The sequence below is a fragment of the Archocentrus centrarchus genome, chromosome 19 (assembly GCF_007364275.1).
Source record: "Archocentrus centrarchus isolate MPI-CPG fArcCen1 chromosome 19, fArcCen1, whole genome shotgun sequence".
NCBI classification, from domain to species: domain Eukaryota; kingdom Metazoa; phylum Chordata; class Actinopteri; order Cichliformes; family Cichlidae; genus Archocentrus; species Archocentrus centrarchus.
In genome coordinates this window covers 4,867,115-4,893,127 of record NC_044364.1, presented here as the reverse complement: position 1 = coordinate 4,893,127, position 26,013 = coordinate 4,867,115, and the positions used below count along the sequence as shown (strand labels likewise).

The 26,013-nt window shown below is 40.8% G+C and overlaps 2 protein-coding genes across 6 annotated transcripts in view; one reads left to right on the top strand and one right to left on the bottom strand.

Moving 5' to 3' along the window:
• The window catches only part of mapk8b (mitogen-activated protein kinase 8b), a 53,128-nt gene extending 37,115 nt beyond the window's left edge, over positions 1 to 16,013 (top strand). Inside the window, exons 7-14 of one of the 4 annotated variants that reach the window (XM_030754818.1) lie at positions 1,885 to 2,050; positions 3,264 to 3,374; positions 4,242 to 4,313; positions 6,512 to 6,694; positions 8,486 to 8,610; positions 9,577 to 9,640; positions 10,866 to 10,943; positions 11,360 to 16,013. In XM_030754818.1, the coding sequence (XP_030610678.1) occupies positions 1,885 to 2,050; positions 3,264 to 3,374; positions 4,242 to 4,313; positions 6,512 to 6,694; positions 8,486 to 8,610; positions 9,577 to 9,640; positions 10,866 to 10,943; positions 11,360 to 11,556 (996 nt within the window). In that variant the 3' untranslated portion in view covers positions 11,557 to 16,013. Of the gene's footprint in view, positions 1 to 1,884; positions 2,051 to 3,263; positions 3,375 to 4,241; positions 4,314 to 6,511; positions 6,695 to 8,485; positions 8,611 to 9,576; positions 9,641 to 10,865; positions 10,944 to 11,354 lie in introns of all 4 variants that reach the window. The other 3 variants (XM_030754820.1, XM_030754819.1, XM_030754821.1) reach the window with 3 other exon arrangements.
• A 4,026-nt stretch (positions 16,014 to 20,039) lies between these two features.
• arhgap22b (Rho GTPase activating protein 22b) overlaps positions 20,040 to 26,013 on the bottom strand; it is a 33,052-nt gene continuing 27,078 nt past the window's right edge. For both annotated transcript variants that reach the window (XM_030755157.1, XM_030755158.1), the window contains 6 exons: positions 23,733 to 23,940; positions 23,518 to 23,650; positions 23,364 to 23,437; positions 23,157 to 23,278; positions 21,974 to 22,985; positions 20,040 to 20,913 (listed from right to left, as the gene is read on the bottom strand). In XM_030755157.1, the coding sequence (XP_030611017.1) occupies positions 20,691 to 20,913; positions 21,974 to 22,985; positions 23,157 to 23,278; positions 23,364 to 23,437; positions 23,518 to 23,650; positions 23,733 to 23,940 (1,772 nt within the window). In that variant the 3' untranslated portion in view covers positions 20,040 to 20,690. The remainder of the gene's footprint in view (positions 20,914 to 21,973; positions 22,986 to 23,156; positions 23,279 to 23,363; positions 23,438 to 23,517; positions 23,651 to 23,732; positions 23,941 to 26,013) is intronic.

Below are 26,013 nucleotides of genomic sequence, written 5' to 3'. Positions count from 1 at the left end.
GATGTGCCTGGGAGCAGAGGGGAAAAAAAAAGAGTGCTTTCACGAGTCACAGGTGCAAGTTATGTCATCTGTGATGCTAAGTGGCTAAAGCTAAGTTAAGTCAGTATTTTCATGCAGCATTCAAGGGAAGAATATGAGGCTAGTGACAGAGATAGAAGATGGCTAGTGAAAGCACCATAGGCTGGGCAGAGGAGGGCGATGGTTATGGTAGATACTGCTCAGTTTGCCAACATGTTTGCATACAAAGATTATGAAACTCTACATAGGAGAAAGCCAAAAGCGTTCCTTTCACATTTTACTGCTCAAAATATTCCCGAGTCCTTTTGTTTGTTTGTGCCACTGAGCAGTTATGCACACCAGTGCCTAAATCTCCTTTTAAATAAAATGTGATGTAGTTCAACTTTCTGCAGTAATAAACACTCCGTGGCACAATTGTGGACTAAGCTTTATGGGTTCCAGCAGCAAATTTAACATGCAAACATGAAAGCAGCGTCTTCCTGCTTGTTCAACTCGCAGCAAGAGGATAAGTGTGCCTGCTGAAAACGTCAGAGCGTTCCCTTAAAGCCGGAGTTGACAGGATCTCATTTCGTTTACATTTCCCGACACTTCTGTAACATGAAACCACCAGATAACACAACCAAAACATACACAGGATGCAGCGGAGAGTCTCTCACACACACTCGTGGTTACCTTGAAACATCTCACACAGAATAACAATACACACCCTGAAACATCAACATCCAAATAAGCTTGCTTATGTATGGAAACACACACACAGTGACTAAGACACACACTGGCAGCTCCCTGTCAATCACCCTCAGAGAGATGTGCTGCAGTAGATTAGCAGAGCTCCTCTTGCTCTGCCAGCCAGAACTAATTGAGCCACAGGCAGAGCTAACCAGCCCCGCTCACACTGGCGCGGCTCGGCACGCAAAGCACGCATCAGGTGAACAGATGCAACGTGAGTCATGGATCGCCGGAGATTGTGCTCTCATTTTTGTGTGCATTGTCTCAAAGATCAGAGCCCTCTGGTCTTATTTAGCTGCTCAGAAACTACCTATGAAGGAGGAAGTGTAACTGACTGTGGTTCTGCCCTCCGGTTAGATGTTCTTATGATTAAGAAGTGATGATAATTGTTATCAGGAGGAGTTTCAGCTGTAATGCATTAAAGATTTCCTGAAATTAGCGTTTGCCAATGAGCACCCTTCGGGTGCAGTCTGTTTATTCTCTCCTCAAAACCAGACGAGGATCATTAGGATGTTATCAAATTAGCCTGCATGTAAATAAGGCTGAAAGGGGGAAATTATTGCAATAAATTACCTGGCATATGGCCATTAGTAGGTTATAGCCATAGGCAATGAGCCTTTATTATAGGATCCCTCACAGTGGCACTTTATTCTGTCAGGATTAGCTTCAGAAGAGGGTAAACACGCTTTAGGAGAGAGGCTTTTTTAAAGTTCTTGTGATGAAACTGTGCCAAGGGAAAAAAAAAAAAAGCAAGGAAGTTAACAGACTGAACTCAGAGCAGATAAACCAGGATGAAATGTTGTAACCAAACAAAACAAAGACTTTGTGGTTACTGCGAAACCTCATCGTCTCTGTGGGTATTAGCTTTTCATTCTGTACAGGAGTGAACGATCGCCTCCTCTGAGGGAAAACAAACTCTGATATCCAAACCCTGTTACACCAGCGACGGTGTTTCCCATATATAGACATTTCTGGGAATATTTGTCCCCCACCCAAAAAAGATATTGCAAAGTTAGTTTGATGTTCAGTTAATTCTGAGTCTTTTAGTAACTTTTAACACAGTTTAACACTCTTAGCTGGTAAATGTTCAGCCTGTGTCGGGGTTGTAACTTTCTCAGTGTTGTGGTGTTTGAACAGGACCTGAAACCCAGTAACATTGTGGTGAAGTCCGACTGCACACTGAAGATTCTGGACTTTGGTTTGGCCAGGACGGCCGCCACCGGTCTCCTCATGACGCCCTACGTGGTGACGCGTTACTACCGCGCCCCTGAAGTCATCCTGGGAATGGGCTACCAGGCCAACGGTAAGTGGAGGAAGCGGCTTCTTGACAGCGACCGGCTAAATGAGGAGCTGCTGCCTGGCCTGCTGCATGGCCCTCACCCCCTGAGATGTTTTAGGATCACTTCCCAAACACACACACACACACTCACTCTCCCTGTTCCTGTAAAGGTTACACTCAGGGGAGGGGGAGTTGGCATGTGGGGCGTTGGTGCTTTGTGGGGAACTTCCTGTCTGAGGACTGTGGTGCCCAGCAGTGTTTTAGCATGCGTTTGATGTTTTATTAAGAGGTTGCCTGTCCTGAGCTCAATTTAGCTTAGCTAAAAAGTAAATCTCAGTGTGAATAAAGGCACTTTTGCATGTTTCAATTTGCACTCCTGCTTGGAACAGATCACAGTTTGCAAGACAGGCTGAAACAAAGAGTTTGACATATGGTGTAATATGTCCTATCGATCCATTAGATGCCATGATATTATTAGCATAGTTTAGTGGAAAGATTAGTGGAGCACTAGGGGAATAGCTCAGCTCAGTCCAAAGGTAACCGATGACACAAAGCTTCAACATTTCGCAGTACATGTCTCAGTATTTAAAGTATTAGTGTTTCTTTGTACCACCAAAACCTCTTTAAGATTGCAGTAAAAGCAAAAGAGACGCGTTGCGTGCAGCTGCGGTGTCAGTGGTTTGTGTTAGCCGAGCATTTCCTTTTAAGAAGGTGGCCTTGTTGTGGCAAGTGTGAAACTGTCTCTGCTGTGATTGTGTGAGATATAACATTACCAGCACTAAGCTGCATGCCAACAGGGCCGACTGGGTTACTGTAATGGACGTAAAATGTGTCGATAAGCCCACGAGTAACAGTTTTATTAAAATGTTGTCCAGCACGTTCTGTCCCAGTGAAAGAAATGAAGACCGAGTTCGTGACTGTTTTTCTCCCCCTCTCACTGCAGAGTTGGTACAGACAGTAAAGACTAATTACCAGCCATGAAAGTAAAAACACTCAATTTAATGAGAGAGAGCCGTACTGTTTGTTACTGTTAAAATGTACAGAGGTGTATTCCCCTATAGTGCAGGTACAGATAGTACAAGTTTCCCCTTTTAAAGAAAAATAGAGGATCTCATAAACACTAATGCTTACCAGAAACACTGACCTGAATTTTTCCTGCTGACTTGTTGCTTTTTTTTTTTTTTTTTTTTTTTTTTGCTTATTCTCTTCTCCCTCCTTTTATGCTGCGCATATGCAGTGGATATTTGGGCTGTGGGCTGCATTATGGCAGAAATGGTTCGCCACAAAATCCTTTTTCCAGGAAGGGATTGTATCCTTGAGCTGCTTGCAGCAGTGTCTGGCATTTCATGTGAGCTGAAGATGGCCTCAAAACAGTCACATTTTCAGATCTTCTTTTGTTTTGGGTTTCTTTTCCTTTCTCATCAAATACATCACAACTACAGAAATTCTATTTCTTGGATTTGCCTGACACCTTGACTTGCAGCCACCCACCTGTTCTTCCCGTGGATACACTGGCACAAGCGCGACTCCTTCCCCACTCACTCGAGCAGCAACGTTGTTGCTCCGAGCGCCGTGACTGTCACATGAAAGCCCTGAAATAGAATTAATAGTTTGCTCTGCCATAGCTGAGAAGTGAAAAATGCCCTCCGGTATCCTCGAACTGCTTTCCATAGGGGTTTTGCAGTAATTTGCACTATGTTGTAATATGAAATAAAGCTTCTTAATCTGAAATTGGACTTATTAGATGGCAGTACTTCAGTTTTACATTTCCAGCTTGAGTTGCAGCGAGGACACGGAGAACATTAAAGTGCATTTCTGCAAAAAAAAAAAAAAAAAAAAATCTCAAAAAACCTTGAAAATCAGTGTCTGAAGGCAAAATAAGCATAAATTCTTTGAATCATAATATATGCATACATATTCTTATGATAAAATATATACTGTATATTTATGTAGGGATTTTACTACACAGATATGCAGTAAAACACAGCTATGACTGAGACAAAGACCTGAGACACTGACCCAGGTGTGAGTGCGCCCTCAAATGCATGCGGGTCGTTTTGTGTCATGTATCACACACATCACCTTGCATGCACATCATCATCATGTTTATGGATTATAATTTCCCCTTTCATCATCTTTTTTTTTTTTAATTTATGTTTTCTGTTTGGTTTTCAGTCCTGCATGCTAATTCAGTGGTTGTCATTTCATTTTTCAGTTGATGTCTGGTCTGTTGGCTGCATCATGGCTGAAATGGTCCGGGGTAGTGTGTTGTTTCCAGGCACTGATCGTATCCTTAAGTTAAACCTCCGTCCAGACCCCCCCTCCCAAATGACTGTTGTCCCATCCTCTGTCTGACGTCTTGTTCATATCTTTGCACACACAATGGGGAAAAACCTGCTAAATCTGCTATGTTTAATGAGCGATGATTACGTTGTGCTCAGGGTCAACGTTCGTCATTGCAGTGGTACAGCTGGAGAGTAATGGCCATCTTTCATGGCAAAAACATGCTCCTTACAGCAGGCAAAGTACAAGTTTAATTCTATGGTAACAAGAATAATGCCTTCAATCTATTTAGGTGAGCCAGGAAGTCTTACTACACCAAGGTTACCCCCTTATATTATGCTGTGTCAGACCCTGTTGAACACACATAAGTAAAACAAAACATAAACTTGCTCTTCAACTGTATTTGATGCTATTAAGAGATGTTGGTGGCAGGGAAGAAACTCATTTTACGGCCATTGAAGGGAGGCTGCAGCATGAGGAAAGGGAGGTAATATTGGTTGCATGGTTGTAGCTAGAAACGGTTTAAGAGATGGACGTAGCTGCTGTGACATCACCCACTGGGTTAAGTCCAATTTTAAAGCCTTAAGATTGGCATTTTTGCTGTGGTCATCTCAACTTTTTACAGGAATAAGTCTTTTTCCAATCACTGGTATTGCCCGCCCTGGTGGCCACTAGGAAGAATGCAGGTTTAAGGCCCTTCTCCATTGGTTTCATTTTACAGACGCAGAAATTGGCTCCATCTTTTATACTGTTTATGGGTGTAATTCCCTAAGAGGGGCTGACTGCTAACACACAAATAAGTTTTAGCAACATTAGTAAGCCATTCTTGCTTCATGTAAATGCAGCCAAAATCACAGCAGACCCATCGTCTTTAAGTCAGTGATGATAGTGAGCTGATGTAGCTGTTAACAGGATTTTATTTGTAGCAGTGCAAAGTGGCAGGTTAAAAAAAAAAAAGAAAAAAAAGGACTTGAAGTGACTACTAGCTAACCAGGCATATGCTAGAGACCCATAGCTTCTATTAGTCTTAATAGGTAATGTTTGGGTCACTAATCCTGTTTTGGTTGCTGACAAGAGAAACTGAAAGTAATTTAGATGACTACAGCTGGAAAATTGGAGTTTGGTTGTACAATAAAGTGTATGTGAGCAGATAAAGTAGGGCAGAGTAAAACTGATTCTGTTAGCCAGATTAGCCATACTCTGTGTTTTTACAATAATTATATAAGAAATGTCCTGTTGTTGTGGGAGCATTGCTGACATGCCCGCGAGTGCATGATCAACTGAATCTTGTATTTGCTGCTGTAGCCAACAAGCTGAGATGTTTTAAAGGTATGGAGTTGGCATAAGGGGTTCAAGTAAGGACATAATGCTGTATTATGAGGCATTTGGCTGCATCTGGAGTTAGGCAAGAAAACACATCATTTATTTGAAGTGATGCTAAACTCGCCAGTGTGGTTTGATGTAAATAAGTCACAGAATGAAGACCAAGGCTGCAGTTGAGCCACAGTGTTTCTGTGGGAGAGAATAACTCCATTTGACTTTAACCTTTGTAACGATGCAAACTGTTTACATTCGCAAATGACGCGATACAGCCGACTGAAGGATGGAGAAAAACTTCAAAAAGCATAATGTGGGTACTTTGAGATAAGATTAGTAACTTCACAACTTGAGCAGCTCATTTGTTGTAATCACACTTTCCTGACAGATTTTCTCAAGGCCGGGTTTCTCCTTCTGTTTGTTCATCCATGTTTAAAGATGGTCAAAGATGTGAACAAGCATTCTGGGTGTATTATCTGTTTTTAATTGTGTGTGTGATTTGTATTTCCAGCATCTGGACTTCTTATAGGTGAACATCGCAGTGGTTCACTTGATGTGTAGTAATTCAAAGTGCAGATGTTTGAAATATTGTTCTCAGATTGTCTTTATCCCACTCCGCCCATTCTGACGCCTTTCTACAGGAATGATGTACAAATGAAATGTCAGTTAAGTTACACCTGCAGCCCATCGAAGCGGTCTGTAATTTTTGTTTATTTTTTTTATTTGACCGTTTCTTTATCAGCGCAATATTTTGGAACCATATTCAAACAAGAGCGATGCAACCCCATCACAAATGTTCCTCAAAGTGACCCACTCATACACTCAAACTGAAACACCTTTTGTTCAGATTCAGTCGAGTGCTTTTCTTAACACTGTAACCACAAGATATTGACCAGTGGAACAAGGTGATCGAGCAGCTGGGGACGCCGTCTCAGGAGTTCCTGATGAAGCTCAACCAGTCGGTGAGGACCTACGTTGAGAACCGGCCGCGGTACGCCGGCTACAGCTTCGAGAAGCTTTTCCCTGATGTCCTGTTTCCTGCAGACTCTGAGCACAATAAACTGAAAGGTAAGAATGTCATCGAATATCTTACTGAAGTTTAAGTAAATAATAAGTGTTGGAGCTGTTTTAGAGCGTGTTTTTTTTCCTTTGTAATGTCGAATTTATCATCTGGCTCATCACATGGGCCCATGGGTAGTCAATGAGTACACATTCAAGCCGGTGCAAATATATTGACTTCTCCTCCACATAGCACGAGTTTGTGATGTACTTTGTGTTTGCAACCTTACAAATATCTGCTGACAGCAAAGCCAAAGCAACAAATCAAAGCTCGGCAGCTGTCTTTACATTAAGCGCTTATTATAGAAGCCGACAGTTCAGCACCAAAGTCGTTTTCTGTGAAGAGGAATTCACCTCAAGCGTGTCTTCCTGTGTAAATGGAGAGAAGGTGACAGGAAGACTCGCAGTGAGCGCCGCGGAGCTGTTGCAAGATGTCGCAAGAACAAAGTTAGCTCATCTTTTTTTCTGTCCTCATTACTTTACAGAGGTAGGAATATGTGATGGCAGTTCGTTCCCCCTCAAGTTCTCTGCTTTAACATCATCTCTTTGAATGTTCACTTGCTGTGATGACTCACTCTGTCAGAGGTTTCATACAGAATGTGAAACAATGTGTGGTAATCAGGGCAGAAGTCCTGGACGGACTCAGATGGAGACAAAAACAGATATGTGTTCTCTGGTGAACAGCCAAAACCCTAGGTGAGTTTTCCACCTTAAAAGCATCGGGGAGCAGGTTTTCAGGCTGTTCTAAAGGCTTTGTACAGTTGTTTATTGTATGGAGTCTATGTGATGAGTCAGATGGTGTATAACCCTAAAATAGTCATCTCAGACACAAGCTCTGAGAGTGAGCACACAACCTGCTGGTCAGACTTTGTGTGTGGGGAGGGGGCAGCCAATCAGAAGACAGCTTAATTCCTCAATCACACAGGCCTAGAGAGGGGTCGGTGACCCCACTGGCAACCTCCAGTTGCTTGGGAAAAATATGTATTTACTGGGTGAAATTGGTCACAAAGTGGGTGCTGCACCAAAAAAACTTGTGATTGCTTTGGTTGGTAGTAGATTGCTCATGTAAGATGGCAACTTGTCTGCAAACACTCACTAACCAACCACTGAGCAGTAGTGCAGCACAAACTGGAAGCGGAGAACGCTTCAAAGTAAAAGTTGTGTCACTGCTGAAACCAACAGGTTTCAAAAGATACAACTTTTATTTTGAATTTGAGCAGTCTCTGTTTCTTATTTGCGTCACACTCTTAAGATTCAGTACTGTTTACTGAGAAGTTGGCAACAACAAGCAAACTCCCGGACAACTGGTTGGTGGAATACTCGTTTTTTTCCCCTTTATGATCAATGGTTGTCTGGTGGTTGCCAACTAGTCTCTAGGCCTCTGTGTGACTGAGTCCTTAGCTTAAAAGGGGGTGGGCAGCTTGATTCAGATGGAGTATGAATTTAAGGTCACAGTATAAGATAATTTTGAACTGTGAAACATGCAAAGCTGCTCCAGAAGGGTCTGTAAATATAAATGTGGAGTTGGAAATGAGCAGAATACAACCTCTTTAAAACCCCTGGCTCACTTTCTAGAAACCCACATCTTTATAAGTGTCAGCATCCTATAGAAAAGTCCCAACCAATTAATTTTTTCCTTCCTCACTGATACTCATTCGTTTACAGTTGGGTTGCTGTTTGTGTTGTTTTGTGCACCAGCATCCAGTTTAAAGAGAAAATGCATGTCATTAACAAGCTGCACACTCTTGTCCTTTTTTTTTTTTTTTTTTTTCCTTCCTTCCTTCCATGATTTCTATGCAGCGAGCCAAGCCCGTGACCTCCTATCAAAGATGCTGGTAATAGATGCATCAAAGCGGATCTCAGTGGATGAAGCTCTCCAGCACCCCTATATCAACGTGTGGTACGATCCAACTGAAGTGGAGGCAGTAAGTAGTCAGTTTCAGTGTATTTTAATCGCATGGATGTGACTATTACTGCTAATCACATCCGTGTTCATTGCACCTGAGCTCTGCCCATAATGTGCTTCGGTTGGATTACATCCCTCATATTGAATAGCTGACGTGAGAAAATAGATTTCAGGGTCTTTAATGTTTAGCAGTGCTGTGGCAATGCAGCTTTTCTCTGTAAAATACTGCAGCATTCCCTGTAGCGTAAGGGCAAAGGTTAATACTTTCTAAATGCCCTTTTAAGATATGAAAAAGGTTCGTTTTCTGCTCCAAGACAACACATTGTAAAGCTGTCTCCTTGTGCTTCAGTGTCCTCAGAAAGTCTGAGACTGTCTCTAAAATTGAGACGGTGACACACATGAAGCCTCTCCTTGGAAACACACTGACTCAGCCGGTGCAAATTGATTTTTGCGCGTGTTCAGGCAGATTGGGAAATGAGGCAGATTTTCCTCGCTCCCCTCTCTTCTGTGGATTCCTCAGGACTGACAGTGCAGCCTCGAAAAGTGCGGATTTATACACAGACTGTGCTCTGCCACTACACAAATGCATTAAAACTCATGAGCTCTGGGGATGGGTATCTGTAACTCAGGGATGGCTTTTCAAATAATTTGAATGTGTGTGTGTGTGTGTGTGGGGGGTACCTGGAATGCTTTGTACATTATCCAGATCACCAGGTTTTTCAATTTAAGATGGATTCAGTTAGTTTGATACATGCTCATACACTCGACTGAATGAGGGACTCATGCAGATTCAGTCTCATGTTTGGTAGAGATGCTCATAAATCAAGAGGTCATCAGCATCATCTTCTTGCTTTGTGTTAAAGGGCTGGAAAAAGCAGAGGAAACCCTGGCTAACTGGTTTAGCTGTAACCTCGGTATATAATGTGTGTGTGGAGTGACCACTTGGTAAAAAGACACACTTTTATTTGTAATTTTTTTTTTCCAGCCTCCACCAGTGATCACAGACAAGCAGCTGGATGAAAGGGAGCACACAGTGGAGGAATGGAAAGGTAAGAAAGCTCCTCTCCTCTCCTCTCCTCTCCTCTCCTCTCCTCTCCTCTCCTCTCCTCTCCTCTCCTCTCCTCTCCTCTCCTCTCCTCTCCTCTCCTCAGAGCTGTCAGAAGTCCTTAGCTGTTTACAGGGTGATGCATAATGTTGAAGCTTTTGTGCTTTGCAGCCTGTGGGACATTTAATCTTTGTTCTAGAAGGGAAGTGCATGTTTTCCTCTGTACAGTCTGTCAGAATCCATAAATGCTCCAGTGTCAGATCCACAGTCCTCATTTTATGCTGAAAATAACTCCAAAGCAGCATATTTCCCCTGCTTGATCAGAGGCCAGGGAGGGGGGGGGGGGGATAAATAAAAGGCAAATTTTCATCAGCATATAAATGTAGATTATTTTGTTCTCATAGTCTAAATCTGCAAAGCATGTAGTAATTAAAACTTTCAAATAAATTTAGTGCAGGGCGTTCGGCGTACAAATTCCTGGATGATATATCTCGGAAGCCTCCTGGGCACGAAATGAGGCGTATGCTGAAGTGCTAAATGCTGTAGATCCTCAAAAAGAGGAAATATCCGTAGACTACCATGCTCAACTGTTTATAGTGGTTTATGTCCCTATAGCTAATTTCACCCTTAATGATAACTGTGTGGGGTGTAACTTGTTTTCTTTTATTCACTTATTTTAATTGTGTTAAGCAACTGATTATGCTGATTATGCAGAAGTTTCAGTTATGCTACAGTAGGTGTTAATAGCTGACTTGAGGAACCGTAAACTCTCAGCTTACGTCTAACTGGCATGAAGAGTAAACAGGGTGTAAAATGACTCCAAAGAATACAGATAACGTCCAGTCACAAGATTAGAGTAAACAAAACAAAAAAACTGGCCTCATATGAAAGCTGTGGCTGATGTCATCACTGTTTTTATATATGGACTCGCCAGTTTTTTTCTGGTTTCTGGCTTTTCCTCCATGTTGGTGTTCTTTTAATAACTTTAACCTCCTCTGTGCTAGCACAGTGACGACGACGACAGGAGATTCAGACCCGAAAGTGTAAACGTGACACACAGATGGCTCGAAGAAACGACGTCTTCATTTTTGTCTCCTTAGAGTGAAATGTTCCTGTGGAAAATAGGCACTCATTTATTTTCATGCAGAAAACATGTTTGTATGACCTTTTGTCTTTCTCTGTCTTTCACCCTCTGATCTTAACAAATAAATTTGCTCTTTTTGTTGCAGAGCTGATATATAAAGAAGTCCTGGACTGGGAGGAAAGGACGAAGAACGGCGTCATCAGGGGACAGCCGGCGTCCATAGGTTAGTGGACTTTGTTTTGTGAGACAGCCAGCCTGCGTTTTCAAGTGAGCGTGTAATGGCAGAAATGAATATGTTTGCACTGCACAAGACATCTGTGCATGATCACTGCTGCTGTGTTACATTGCAAGTGATTGTAATGTATCTGAGGGAAAGATGCTTTCTTCAGATAACATTTACAGTGCTTTGATTTCATTTCATGGGATCAGATGCAACTCAGCTCAGATTTTTTATTTTTTGGGTGAATCTTCAGAGTTGCGCAGGATTATTGAGCCAGATAAGGTGGATAATTTTAGCCATTTATACTGCACGGGGTTCAAAAGGGGGAAAAAAAAACCCTTGACTTATTAGATCAGCTACAAAAGCACAACAATGTTCGATGACTGACCACAGGTCCAACCCTGCTTCTCATAGCACAGGTGCAACAGTGAGCAGCAGCTCCCAGCAGCACCACCAGCACCATCCCTCCACATCCTCCTCCACCTCCGCCAACGATGTCTCCTCCATGTCCACCGACCCGACCCTGACCGACACCGACAGCAGCCTGGAGACAGTCGGCACCACCGCCGCCGTCGCTGCTGCTACGGCCTCCGGCCCCATGGGCTGCTGCAGATGACTATCACCTACACCTGGTTCTGGGCTGGGCCACACCACCCGGTCGCATCCGAGACCACCAGCCCGATGCCGGCTCCTGGTCCCCACCCGCTGTGTTTGCCTCCTCTCCGTGCTTGTCTTCAGTAGTGTAGCTTTTAGCTAGCTAGCTGTTTGAAACATTTCTGAAAGGACAGATCGTTTTCTTTTTTCTTTTTTTTTAATGAAAGCTGTAGTCTTTTTTTAAAAAACAAAAAAACAACAAATTAGGATTTCCTTTTATTTGAGTCCTAGCTGTAATTTATTGTGGCATTTCTTAATTTTTTTTTTTTTCCAGAAAGATGATCAGAGAATTTTTATCATTTCACTATATTCTGGTTTATATGAACCGACGGTGAAAATTTAAAGAAATATCTGTAAATTGTTTCAGTGTGATCTATTTTTTTCTGTTTGTTTCACCTGTAAGCTACTGCTTTTACAATTTGCCATATACATGTAGATTGAGTTTGTACAGATTTTATGGTAGATGTAGTTTTATTCTTCGATACCAGTTTGCAGTGAGCCATTGAAAACCTAATTTAATTGACAAACATATGGTCTTAGTACTCCCCGTTATATGGATATTATATCATAGGCATAGGGCATATCCATTTATTTGAACTCCTGTGAGTCAGTACTACATCCTTCATTGTAAATTTTAACCTTAATGAAAGCTTTATAATTACTTATTTTTCACGTCCTTTCAGAATGCTGACATTTTCTCACTATGTGATTGATTTTTACCTTCTCTTACTACAGGATTGGTAATGGCACAGTCAGGTCCCGCATGATATCCTCTTATGACTTTTTTCTGTATTATTTTAAAGTGCTTTTAAAAGTACCTCTTATCTGCAGCTGGCTGTGTAACGTCGTGGACCTGGATAGGTGGAATAGTTTTGGTGACAGTTCAGGACTTTAGAATGTTCCTCGTCGTGTTTTGAGAGGTTTTTGTGAGACGTAGAGACGTTTGAGGTTGTGAAATCGGTGACGGTGTAAGTGAAATGTGCTTCGGTCAAGTAGGGAAACGTGATATTTGAGAACGCATGCGAACGTGTTGATATTTGGCATCTCAGAGAGAGAGAGAGAGAGAGAGCGGGCCATCCTGACGGAGGAGTGTGAGGAGTGTGCCTCCTCACTCTCAGATCCCGTTATTAGTAATGTGCTTTGGTGAATTTGGAAAGTATGAAGTGATCTTTTTTTTTTTTTCCTTATTTCTTCTTTTAAGCCTAAAAATCAGCCGAACACTTTGGGTACCAGACTTGCAGCACAAAAACCAGAGTCAAAAGAAACACGTTTTTCTTACTGTATGCAATAATAGCATCCTGTTTGAGTGTATTTGATTTTGTCTGGAAAGGGAAAGTGCCTGTTTGTTTGTCATTCATTCCTGAGTGTGTAGGAGGGAGTGCATCATCCCTCAGCTTCTGGATAACAACAGTTTCCGCGTCAAAGCGGCCGGTGATGTACGAGGGAGATGGTGTTTCTCACAACCGTATTGTATATTTTTCTACTTGTTTTGGTTTTGGACTGTTGAGGAAGAGACTGTAGTGTCTTGCAGGAGAGGGTGGTGGTGACGTATGCATCGAGGTGCTTATGCATGTGTTGGAGTCATTTCAGCAGAAGAGGCAGTTTTACGAAGGTATTTCATCAAAGTAAAAAGAAGTGTTTCTTTTCAGTGACAGCAACCGACATAGAATAACGACAGTTTTTATACATATGTTATTTTACTTATTTAATGTGGTGATTTAAGTTCAGCTGCTGGATCAAACTACACGAGCAAACCTTGCAGCTGAATTACTGTCAGTATTTTAGAAAGCTTTAAGTTTAATGTTGGAAAGGCAGATCCTTCTGTAGACGGGGCCACAGTGTTTCTGTAGCTTACATAACACTTGTGGTGTTAACTGACAAAAAAAAAAAGAAAAAAAATGCCTCTGCCATATTTAATAAACTAGCCATATTAGCTTATATCCTCCAGCGAATCTGCCTGCTACAAAATGTTTGCATAAACAAAGCGTTCATTTATGTGATGGGCTCTGGCGTGGATCACGAGCAGATGTGGATGTCGACAGCGGAGGAATAAACGTTGGAGCGCTTGGGTTGTCAGAATGTGTAAGACAACACTGTCAGGATCCTGTTGTGTTTAGTTGGTAGGTTATCTTTAGATTGTAGCATACGCTGTAGCGCTGTGCGGTGATCTGCACAGGCAACAAACGTGACCGCCAGATATATCAGGCTAAATGCAGATGTAACAATTCATATAACGGCGGCATTTCTCAAAAGATGTAACACTATGGCTTCTTCTCAGTTTCAGGTTCCGCACTGGTGCCCTATTTATGTGTTACTAATCAATGACAACTAGTAACTTTAAATCTAGTGATTTACTCAGTCTTGATGAGCTGTAAAATAATACATGGCTAATCATGGATAAACTGACAAACTTTATCTGTAGTAAGATTAATGTCAGTCATTGTTAACACCTAATATTGCACCAAACTGTGGTAGCTATTCTTCACTAAATCAGTTCCAGGCTGGAACTGTCATCACATAAGCCAGTCAGGGTCATCCTAACGCTGCTTCTTTCCTGAACTCCCAGCGATACTCATCAGATCAACAGACGCGCAAAACCAATTTTTATTTAAACTGGGTTTTCCCAAACGGTGACAGGTTTCCTTCCCAGAGTTGGCATGTAATTCATTAGCGAGCCAGCTTCAATGGTGTCATTTTAGCTGGGCAGCCACATATATCATGAGGTTATCAGTTAGCTGCACATTTAATATTTTAAAAAAAAACAAAGCAAAGGCTGACTTTATCAACGAGCTACAGGACAGTTGGCATCTAAAATGGCAACGTGATGTTAGCTTAATATCTGGTATGTTAAACGGGAAATGTTAGCTTTGTCACTGAGCTACACAACCATAGACAGCCTAAAAGATGGACGGGACTCACTGTGACATCACCCACTGGTTTGTGGTGTGTTGTTTAGCCTTGATGAGTGATTTCGCTGTTGCCATCATTTTTTAACAGAATATGACAAGTTGGGGGTGGATCTGTGTAACTGCACACTCGCTGGCTAATGGCTTGTCAGTCACAGGTCCTTAGCGGACAACCTGAAATGAGTACCCATAAACCCCCAATCTTTTTAATAGCTCCCTGGTGGCTATTCGCTGTATACACCCAGAAGCTACATCCATCTTTTGTCCTGTGTAAACAACAGTTAAATGCTTCCTACATTAGCTACCCTTTCTAGTTTTCTCCACACAATGCAAATGTTGAAAAATCAAATTAGCTCTATGCCAGACCCGTTTTTGATTTAGTGATTTGCAAAAGTTTCTGGATTTGTTATAGTGAGCAGCTGCTGCTGTGGCTAACCAGTAAGTAATCCTACCATTACATTGTAGTTGCTGAACATTGACTGTTAAGTACGAAGTACAGCGTTAGCAGGTGTGGAGGCTAACCAATATAGCACAAAACAAAATTCAGCCTTCCAGTAATTTTGTTTTTTACCTGCAGTAATTTTGTTTCCAACTAAATTACTGCAGGTAAAAAGTGAATAGTCAGTTTTATTGTTTCCAACAGCAAAAATAAAAAAATCCAAGTAGTAGTGCGAAGATGTAAGCAATGTCACATCTATAAAAAATGTTTTAAAAAAAAAAAGGCACAAGTAATGAGGAAAAAAAGCAGTGGCATGTATCAATTTGTCATATTAGCTGAACAAAATATATATTCTGTAAAGTGCTCTTAATTTTCTTAGCCCGTCAGTAGGAGCATTAATTGGAGTATTTCCATTTTTCTTCTTCTTTATAGGTTGTTGTTACTTTATCATTATTATTACGTCTCTCCAACCATTTTCATTCTGATTTAAGTCGGCTTTGATGAACTACCTCACGCTGAATTTCTGCCCGTTCTCGCATATATTCGCCTGCAGAATTAGCTATCGAAGACATGTGAATAACAGATTCCATTATTTATTTATTTGAAAGTGTACTATTTGTCGGTTTCAACAGACTTCTAGTTTTGTACATTATGTATACTTCACCTAGAAGTAAGAGAATTGTTATGTATTTTGTTTTTGTTTTCTTTTTGTTCTTGAACTAAATGTGCAATACCTTCAGCAAACTGTGCGAGTAGTGTGTGATGGGCCTAGCCTTTGTTAGCTGTCTCCTGAAGGTAAAGAAAATGTTTGGTACTGTCAATCCATGTGGTTTTTTTTTTGTTTTTTTTTTTTGAATAAGATACATTTTTATTTCTGTGACTTGTTTATAGTCAAAATGTTACGTATTCGGTCTTACCCATTTAAAAAAAAAAAAAAAAAATCTTTCACCCACAGTTTGATGTGGAGACCAAAAGATCTTTGACTCATGTGGGCGGCAGATTTTTGATTTGGGACATGGCTAGGACAATATTGTTAAACACAAAAAAAAGTAAGTAAATACCTACAAGAATTCATTATATGTATGGTGCTGGTTTGTAATGTTTGCTAGTGAATCCAGCCATGCAAGTAGTTTCGAGAATTCCCGGATCTGCGACACCTCCCCCAAAAAAACGCAACCAACGAAGAAGTGCACTACTAGAATACATGCATTGGGATCTGATGATGCCATATCTTAAGAAAAAAAAACGAGAAAAAAATACTAAAATGTACTGCAAATAAAACAAATACTTCGGTTCATTAATTGCATGTCTGTGTTTATGCATAAAGGCAAATATGTTGTCTTTATTGGTCCAGGTTTTTGTGACCCATGACCTGGAGCTGGATCCTCTGGAGGGTTGGTCTTCAGCTTTATTGCTTCCAAAGAATCTGGAGGATTTTTTTTTTAAGTTTATAATGAAGATGAAGTACTTATTGTAAATTCCTGCATCCTTCCAGGATTAACTAAAGCTGTCAACGGGATATGAAGGAACAGCTGTTATGACTTGATGTGTGTTGTGTTAAATATTAACTGAGGCTGAACTACGGCCTGGCTGTACCTTCATGCAATCCTCATTTGTGCCGCAAGGTGGCGCAGTGGGTCAGTGTAACCTTTATTTAGCCAAGCAAGTCTTTAAAAACACATTTGGCCTCAGAAAAAACTGCGAAAATTGGTGTAGGGCTAAAAAGAAATGAACTGGTAGAATACTATGCCCCAGGTGAAAGTTTTACTCAATATTTGTAAAGGGTAATTACAAAAAATACCGTTTAGGACCAGGAAAATGTGACACAACATAATAGTAATGACAATGATTAAAAGTACTTTCCTAAACAAAGCTATAAAGTGCTTCAGAGAAGGAAATATAAAATATATTTTATTTTTTGGTTAAACATCTAAAAAACAAAATAAGTGAGGAATTGAAAAAAAATCATCACCACACACCTCAAACATTCATGAAAGTCTTCCATTAAAAAAAAAAAAAAAAAAAATCTAATTGCTTTAAAAAAGGTGAAAATTTCACTTTAGTTAATTTGGGTCAATTATTTTATATTCAGTGGATAAAGACATATTTGGGTGTGTGTGGTTATTTGTGATATTTTGCCGGTCCAGAACAGGATAAAATGAGCGATGACCAAAATGAATGAACTCATCCCAGCGAGTAATGTCAAATGCAGACTTCATAAGATAGTCTGCTTCCATAGTCACGGTGTCAGACTAAACTGTGACTGACTACACCAATACCTCACCAAAAAAAACCCCAATACCTCACCAACCAATGGTAGCTTGCTTTTTTTTTTTTAACAGTCTGAGTGATGTCATTGGGAAGGACTATTAAGGACCAAATTGGCTAAAAGAAGGTAGAAAAAAGTTCCGGTTAAGTGATGACGTAGAATTCCATTTCCGGGTCCAAACTGTCACGTGATCAATATGCCGCAGTCCTGTGTCGCTGGTTGTTTTAGCCCATCCGACTCGAAAAAAACACACTCAGCTGTCATTTTACGGATGAAAGAGAGAAGCGGAAATGGCTGCAGCTGATAAGGTATGTTACAATCATCTTTAATAGTGAACAGTCATTGATTATGCCATTGCTGTTTATTTAGGAGCATTTGGACCCGGAAATGACTAGTTTTTTGTTTTTTTTTAGAGCCAAAGTGACTATATTTGGATGGGAAGCTAGACCAAAGGCTGAATCTGAATGAGAACCTAAAGACACCATGCATGCCTATATGCTAGCATCTTGGTAGCTGCACCTTTAAGCCCTCCTTTATGAACTGATTTACTCTAAATGAGTACCATTCATTAATGGCTACAATGTGTAGATGTTTTGGGACATTCGTTTCCGTCGTGTTTCATTGAGGTTTTTAGATCAGAAACTCAACGAACTCAAGTTCACCACTGTCACGTGTGATCCTTGTCACCTTTATTTCCATACATGGCCATTTATTACAATAATGGAAATCCATAATAAATAAGCACCATAGATGATCAGCAGAGCAATAACAAACATTTAACCTTAGTCATGAAACATACATAAGAGGAAAAATAATGGAATCAAAGAGCCATCTTAGACCATCATGTTCTGTATGTAAATGTGCAAATGAAGTTAATTTAGCAACATTGTCTTTTTGCTCTTAAACAAAAACAGTCACATTGTCCAACCAAAAGCATGCTTTCACATATAACGGGGGCCTTTATGGATTAGCTGTTGTTCCACTTCTGATTGGGGATAAAGATGCTGAAAATGACATTCTCACCAAAAGTCATTTTCAGCATCTTATCGCCAGATTAAAACTGCATTAGATAAAAAGGCCACTTTTTTTTACTCATTCAACCTTGGCAACAGAAATTTGAGCGTTACACTGAGTTTCATACTGAAACAAATGCAATGGCATGTCCAGCTGTACCCACTGAATGATATTTGTACTTGGGATTTTTTTTTTTCTTTCTATGAATTGTGTACATTTTATTTTAGTTTTTTGATAGGGCCGGTTTCATCAACAACACATTACATTCACTACAAAGATACATTCTTAATGCAAAACTTCCATTCAATTCACAACTCACTTTCACAAGAATTGGCACCTTCTAAGGACTCATCAGCATCAGCAGTTTGATCCATATTTAAAAAAAAAAAAAAAAATGCAACCACTGTTTGTATTATGGATGAGTATATGCGCTACATTTGTGAACAGGCAAGCAACACTACATTTTTTCCTATTTCAAAACATTTCCCTGAAGGCACGACCAGGAAACTCCCATTGTTTCTTTGAAGGCAGTGCTCAGCTTCATGTGCCAAAATCAGCATGGCTTCCAGGCAGGCCATTCTGATCTGTGGTGAGCGAACAGCTGAGGTGGTCCAGCTTTGGTATTTACTGTGTACTGTAAATGGCCTTCATGTACTGAGGCACATGTCCTGTGTGCTAAGCTGAAAATGCTTAGGAAAAAGTACTTTCAAGAATTGTCCCTGTTATATTATCTGTACATTAAAGGTATGCGGACATCAGTGAGGATCGGAGAAAACCGAGCCCTGAGGCTTCGCCATCAAACGGGCTCGGAAACCAAGTCGATGGTGACGAGAGAGGCACTGATAGGGCCTGAGGACAAAGAAGAACTGTGGCAGAAGAAACTGTTTGGAAAATGTTTTCTTAAACCTGCCTTTTTTGTTGCAATATACAAATCAAACCTCTGCTAAAGATATCGTGTTAAGTAGTTAGTTTACCCAAATAGTACAAAATACTCATAATTATAAGTTATAAGCCACTCAAATATGTTCAATTGCCCAGATGTGACGATACACTGTTGATGAATGGGATTTTGGCCAATAGCACCCGAGCATAATTTAAGTATCTGGTGTAGATTAAAACTGCATTGGAAAAACGTCATAAAACTATTTAGTATTTTTAAATTCTGAACAGAAAAGAAAGTAATTTGCTCGTTTCCTCAACAGCCTGAACTGACCTTTCATTACAAGAAACAGTTTGACATTTTGGGAAGTTAAGTTTATTTACTTTCTTATGAAGTGTTAGCTAAGAACGTTGATACCGTTAAACATACTAAAGCTACAGCCAGCTATCTTGGGTTAGCATGGAAATAATAAAATTCTGCACCCCCCCACCCCCACCCCCCGCCACAACTTGTAGTTGTACTATTTAACTTTTTTAATGCTCAGCAAATAAAATTATATATACTCATCAATCAGCTTTATAAGTGTCTGTGGAGTTTTTTTTATTTAAGCAGTGCCAGGCTAGCATTTCAGATGTCTTTGTGTTATGCTAGGCCAATTAGTGAGTTACCTTTATTATCAAAAGAGGCATTTCTAGCCATTCTAGCCCCCGGTACTGATTGGACGACCAGGGTACCCCTCAGTACCGAAAGATGGCTTGCTAAAGGCACTTCTAGCTAACTGTGATGATGGCGATCTGTTTCGGCAGCTAACAGTCCGGCGTGATGGTACCTCGGCAAGGCGCAGCACCACGTGATCATGTTTGTACAAATCAATCAAATATCAAAAAAAAAAAAAACATATAGCAGCCTAATAGCTTTAAAAATACACATTTTCTTTTCTAAAATTCAGAGTTTTGGTTACATATCTTCACAAATGGCTCCAGAGCTGCAGGTTTGTGGCCCTGAGCTAGGCTAACTGGCTACTAGCTTTAGCTTCTTCTTTGACATGTAGATGTGAAGTTGGTTTCAAACGTCTAACTCTCTGCAAGACAGCAAATAAGTATACTTCCCAAAATGTTAAACTATTGCTTTGAGATAAATATCCCATAAAGATAAACAGCAGTCAGCTGTTGCACAGTCACAAAGTTTAAACACAAAATCCATTCATTTAAAGTCATTTTAAAGTAGTGGTTGAACAAGTCAATGCTCTCCAGTTCAGAGAATGTCAGAAAGATTACATTATGTTCCACCGTTCATATGCAGGGACCTGAACTACCTTTGTAAGACAAACCTCTTCAGTAACCACAGGAGTGCCATGTTCTTAAAATGAGTTTGAAGCATGCGTAACAAAATCAAGAACACTTGCAGTTCAGTAGAGATGATCCCCACAAGGAAAACAATCAGTTTCCTTCCTTTAGAATTTTCTTTGTCATCTCCACATTTCTTTTGAGTTTTTTCCTGAATGTGCACAAGTAAGTTTTCTTCATTTTCTTTTTCCAGTCTTATTTTGACTTATCCCGCAAAATGCCTGCTGGCCCCAAGCCGCGGATCAAAGGTCGCTAGTCCTCGTGCCCAGGGCCAGATCCCCCAGCGTGGCAAAGAAATCCTCCATTTCCTTTTCCAAAAGACGGTTGCGGTTCTCTGCATCCTCCCGTGCCCGCTCAGAGTTTCTGAGTTTTATCTCCAGCATGCGTTGCTGCTTCTTCTCCTGCTCCATCTCCTGTTCCAAACGCTCCATCTGCGCACACAGAGCAGCACTGGACTCTTCCAGTCTGTGGGGGAAGCACAGACAAAAAAGGTTGCTGACATTTGCCTTTTTTATGTTTGGATGAACCACCCAACCTGAAACAATAAAAGGTGACCTGTGTACCCAGATTAATACTAATGTGATATTCTAAGCATGCAGGAAATAAAACAACTCTGCCTGCAAGAGCCACCATTAATTCTCTCCCTATATATCTTAATATAATACACATAATCTCTGTCAGTTTTCCTGCAAACTCTTCCTACACGATCCAGAAATGAGCAACCAAAACTGGCAAAAATAAAATATTTTTTAGCCTCTTAAAGCAGTTGTACTGTGTGCTGAGACTCTGCAGGACCTTTATGATGTCACCAGGGTTATCTCAGCTCTAGCTCAGACTTAAAAGTGACATGTGTACATTTCTAGGTTGAAATTGACATTCTGGCATATCTTTGCAAGAATTACAGTTTAATTACAGTTTAGAAATATAGTAATTACTATTTATCATATGCAGCCCTTATGCGCAGTATCTTTGTATAGATGACTACTTTATTCCCAGAGATTTAGTTGCAACAAGACCTTTTGAAAATATCAGTGTACATTCAGTGTTACAGGTAACACTGCCATTGTACAACATTTTAAGCTTATATATAAAAAATGACCCCTTTAAATCTATATGTTACAAATTTTAGGCACGTGGGTCTTGACATTTGCGGGCTTTAACGAGGCTAGTAGGATCTAATAAGAAGATTGCCCATGGAAACTATGGGGAAAAAAACACAATCTTGTGTTTTGGAAACAGGATGTATTTAATTTTTATTTTTAGTCTCTTTCTGATTTGTTTCCCCAGCTTAAAAGACGTTAAATACCAAAGCGCCCTTTAAAGGGCTCACAGCAGGTTGTAAGTGGTATAATTCTGGTGGTGCTGTGCTAATAAAATAAGAGCCTGACATGTAAAGCCATAAAGTTTATTCAAATGTCTTTCTATTCACCATATAAAAGACAGGCACTATTATTTTTGCCGGGCAGTAAAGATACAGTGAAAATCAACAGTCTTGAGTTTGAAAGAACCTGTTAGATAGACTTACTTTTGGATCCTGGCCTCATATGTAGTCTTCTGCTTTCTCAGCTCGTCATTCAGTCCCTCCACCAGGCTGCTCAGTGTTAGTTTTGCCCCATCTCCATCTTCAGACATGATAATGGACGGCGCCACGGCCGTCGTGGCCATGTTTCCGTTTTCACTGCAGGCCGCGCTGCTGCTGCACAGCTCCATGGCCTCGCAGCTGTCCTGCTCTGAGCTCGCGTCTGTCGTAATTCCTCCATCCCTTTCCTTGTTAATCTCTCGCTGGCCTTCTCCACCCTCCACCCCACCTCCACAGTTCTGGTGCGCCAAGGGCTCGCTTCCAGAGTCAGGGACGGAGATTTCACAGGAGGAAGCGGACCACGGTGTGCTGGATACACTCAGAACGCTCCCCATGCTGGAGGAGGAGGTGACATTGTCGTATGTGGACAGCCTTTGTGAGGAGCCGGTGGAGTCACGGTCGCGTGCAGACCGCTCGCCTGAAGATGTGCGCCGGTGTCCCCTCAAGGAGGACAAACCGTTCATAAGCCAGTTGCCTCCGCTTCCACCTCCTCCACCACCAGAAGATACACTGGTTGTATCTGCTGCGGAGCCACCGCTGCTGCTTTGCTTAGCTTGCGGCTGGGAACGAGGTGCTGACGAGCTTTTGAAGGAGTATTTCCAGGAAGGCATTGTCTTGGCTTGTTTACTTGGACTAATTACTGTCTCTCCCTTCCCTGATGAAGACCCAAGTTTTGGTCCAGGGTTTGGGTTAGGGGTCTGAGTGGGAGTGACAGCTGCACACAGCTTGGCGTCCAGGGACGAGGCACTGCTGTGCAGTTCTTGGTCTGGGTTGGCGACGGGGCAACTCTGGAGGTCCTCTTCAGAGATCCAGGCTCCCAGGCTGCGGTGTTGAAGCTGATGCCCTTGGATAGGGATCTCAGTTTGGGGTAGAGCTGGCCCCTCCTGATCCCTCCCTGAGTACAAACAGTTGTGTTCCCTAATGAGGACTGTCATCAGGTGCTGGACGAGAGAAGTTCCTAGACAATACGAATCACATTCAGACAGGATACCATTTTACTACTTTAATTATTTTAGTTTTATTCTACACAAATGGTCATGTTTAGTATAAACTATAAGCTATAATGTGTTTTTAAAATAAGAGAATTGGGTGGAATCTTATTAAACAGTCATTGTGTTGTTGTTTGTACCTTCCATGATAGTGACCGGGTCCTCCATTTTGGGTCTAAGGATATTTGGCCCGAATACTGTGGCGAGGTTCTGGACGCTCATCTTGTTCTCGTTACAGTGGGACTGGACCTCATCAAGGAATCTGAGGAGACACGCGGTGAAAACTAGAGTAAAAACAGATGTCAGTTAAATGTGAGGTTCTCGAGCCAACAGAGGGGGACACTCACTTGCATATGTACTTGAGGAGATTGTAGTTAGGTAGAGGTAGAGTGCTAACTTGCTTTCCAAGCTCCTGGACCCCCTGATATGAGACAAATCATACTGCTTATTCCACTCACAGTAACACTCAGAATCTACACACAAAAGGGAAACAGCACATACCTCCTCTTCATCTTTGGCCAAAAGCTGCGCACAGGTTAGAAAGTCTTCATATTTGGAGAAAGGGATAACTGGTTCTGGAAGCTCTCGCAGGTACAACTTCAGCAAGGATGCCACTGTGTGGACATCTGTGTTACTGCAAGTGAGAAAGAAAGAAAGAAGATTAAGTAGAATAAAAGCAATGATGATCATAAAGGCCTATGTTTCCTTTCTCCCACCTGTCAAACAGAGGCTTGTCCCCGCAGTCGAAGGCCTCCTGCAGCTCTCTGACTAGGTTGGCCTGTCCTGGCATTCGAAAGAGACCCTCCTCATCCAGACCCCTCTCTCTGATGAAGTCCACACACTGCTCAACCAGCAGGGGTGCAAGGCGGGGGCCAAACTTCTTCTCATACTGCACTGTGTCCTCTAAACGCTGGCCAAATATCCCTGTTGACAGATGGAAGAAACAGAAAATGTCAGTGCGTTAGCTGGCTTGCTGAAGGACTGGGCTGTAGTCGGGGTACAGAAGTCTTAAATATGTAAACTGTTTACTTTAATTCCATGTGAAATTTGAATCTGACGGCATGTTTTGGGGTAAAAGTAGTATTGTACCAATATGGTCTCTGCAGACTTCATATGATCACAAAGGGTAATTCTTTGGTTTCACAAAGAAAACCATTACATCACCCCAAAACCTTTTCACTCTAGTCTGGTCTGAGAATTTTCTCTGCTTAGTAAATTGTTCCCCTAAACACAAGATTAACTGTGCTTTTTCATCACTTTGTAGCAGCTTTGATTATACACTGTTATACAAGAGCCTTCACGGTAGATTTAGGTTCAACTTGTAACTGTAAAAAAAAAAGTAAAAACAAACAAAACCTAAAGATCCTAGTCTTCTATTAAAAAACAAGCCTCAAACTATCTCTGTGATGACTGTCCTGCAACATTTTCACATGTGTATATATATATATATATATATATATATATATATATATATATATATATATATATATATCGTTACGAAGGAATATATTACAAACTTGTCACACAAAATCCTAAACACAATCAATGGTGCATTTAGGCATGGTCAAAACAAAATAATTAAAGAAACCCCAACAAATTCATTTGCTGGAAGGGATGAGGGGGGCCCCGAGGAGCCCCTGGATCTACAGTAACGTTAAAGCACCCCTGCACTTCAAGACACTTGTGATGAAAAAGTTTAAAAACAAGCAAACAAACTAACAACAATAACAGAAAGATCAAACAAATTTAACATAAAAAAGAGGAAAAATGCCCATCATAAATAAGCCATTCTATACCAACTGATTAGTCTGTTCTTAAAAATTATTAAACATGGTTAATTATCTACTTCCTAGTAACTGTTACCTGTTGTTTGGCTGCAGCAGTTGCAGTAATCGTAGTAATTCAGCAGAAAGCCTTTCTCATACCTTCCTAACCCACATTTCACCATGTTCATCCATTCCAGTTCAGGCATTTGACTCTTGGAGCTGCTATTTACTCCTTCATGTAGCCTACAGACGTCTGCTCCACAGAAACGAGCCAAGTGGAGGAAAATGACGGAGGAGTTTAGAAAGGAGCCGGTGAGGAAGCAGAGAAATGTTAAAGGGATCGTGTGCTGTGACCAATGCTGCTGTTAAGGACGGTCTGTGAATTGGCCACAGATCTATTCTGGACCCAGAGGCAGGAGACTGACACATTACACCTGAACTGGAGAGGGAGGCTGGAAATACCACCCAGACAGAGGAATAGCTGATAGTTGCAGTCAGGGACTTTTATTTTGAAGTTTGATCTTCCTGAGTTGCTGTCACTATCAAATCAGCACACAAATGTACTGAAAAGATAATTATAATTACATTTGAAGTACTTATAATATGAGGAAAAGGAGTTATTGTCATGCAGGCTAATGAGAGACTAGCTAGACAATAATAATAATAATAATAACAAAGGATAAAAAGCAAGAATTTTGTGCTAGCTTTTTGTTTTTTGTTAGCACAAAATGCTAGCTTTCATTACTAACAAAAAACTAGCATACAAAGCTAGCTCTTTGTAGCTTCACAAAACATTATAGCTTTATAAAGCTACAAATGTATAAATAATTTACAGCCTTATTAAACTCAAACTCATAGCTCGAGCCAGTGGGCGTTTATACTTTACATCACTATCAACTGTAAAATTAGTCTGACAAATAAAATAAAAAAACCTTACACTGAAGCTACATAAAATATTTATATAGTAAAGTTATGATAAAACTAGAAGTACTCAATAAAGAAACATCTAAAAGCAGGATTTTACTGTTTAATTTGGTTGAGCTCTTTATAAAAATCATTATTTGTTTAATATTTTGGGGGGTTATAAAAAAATTCTCAAATAGTGAGAAATCCTGTCTTTGTCCAAAATGATAAATGTGATAAAAATGGCTCGTTTCACACAATGAATGAACTGAGGGGCTCCAACAAGGCTAAGTAAAAAGGAGTTAAGGCTTATTCTGAACTGTGACTA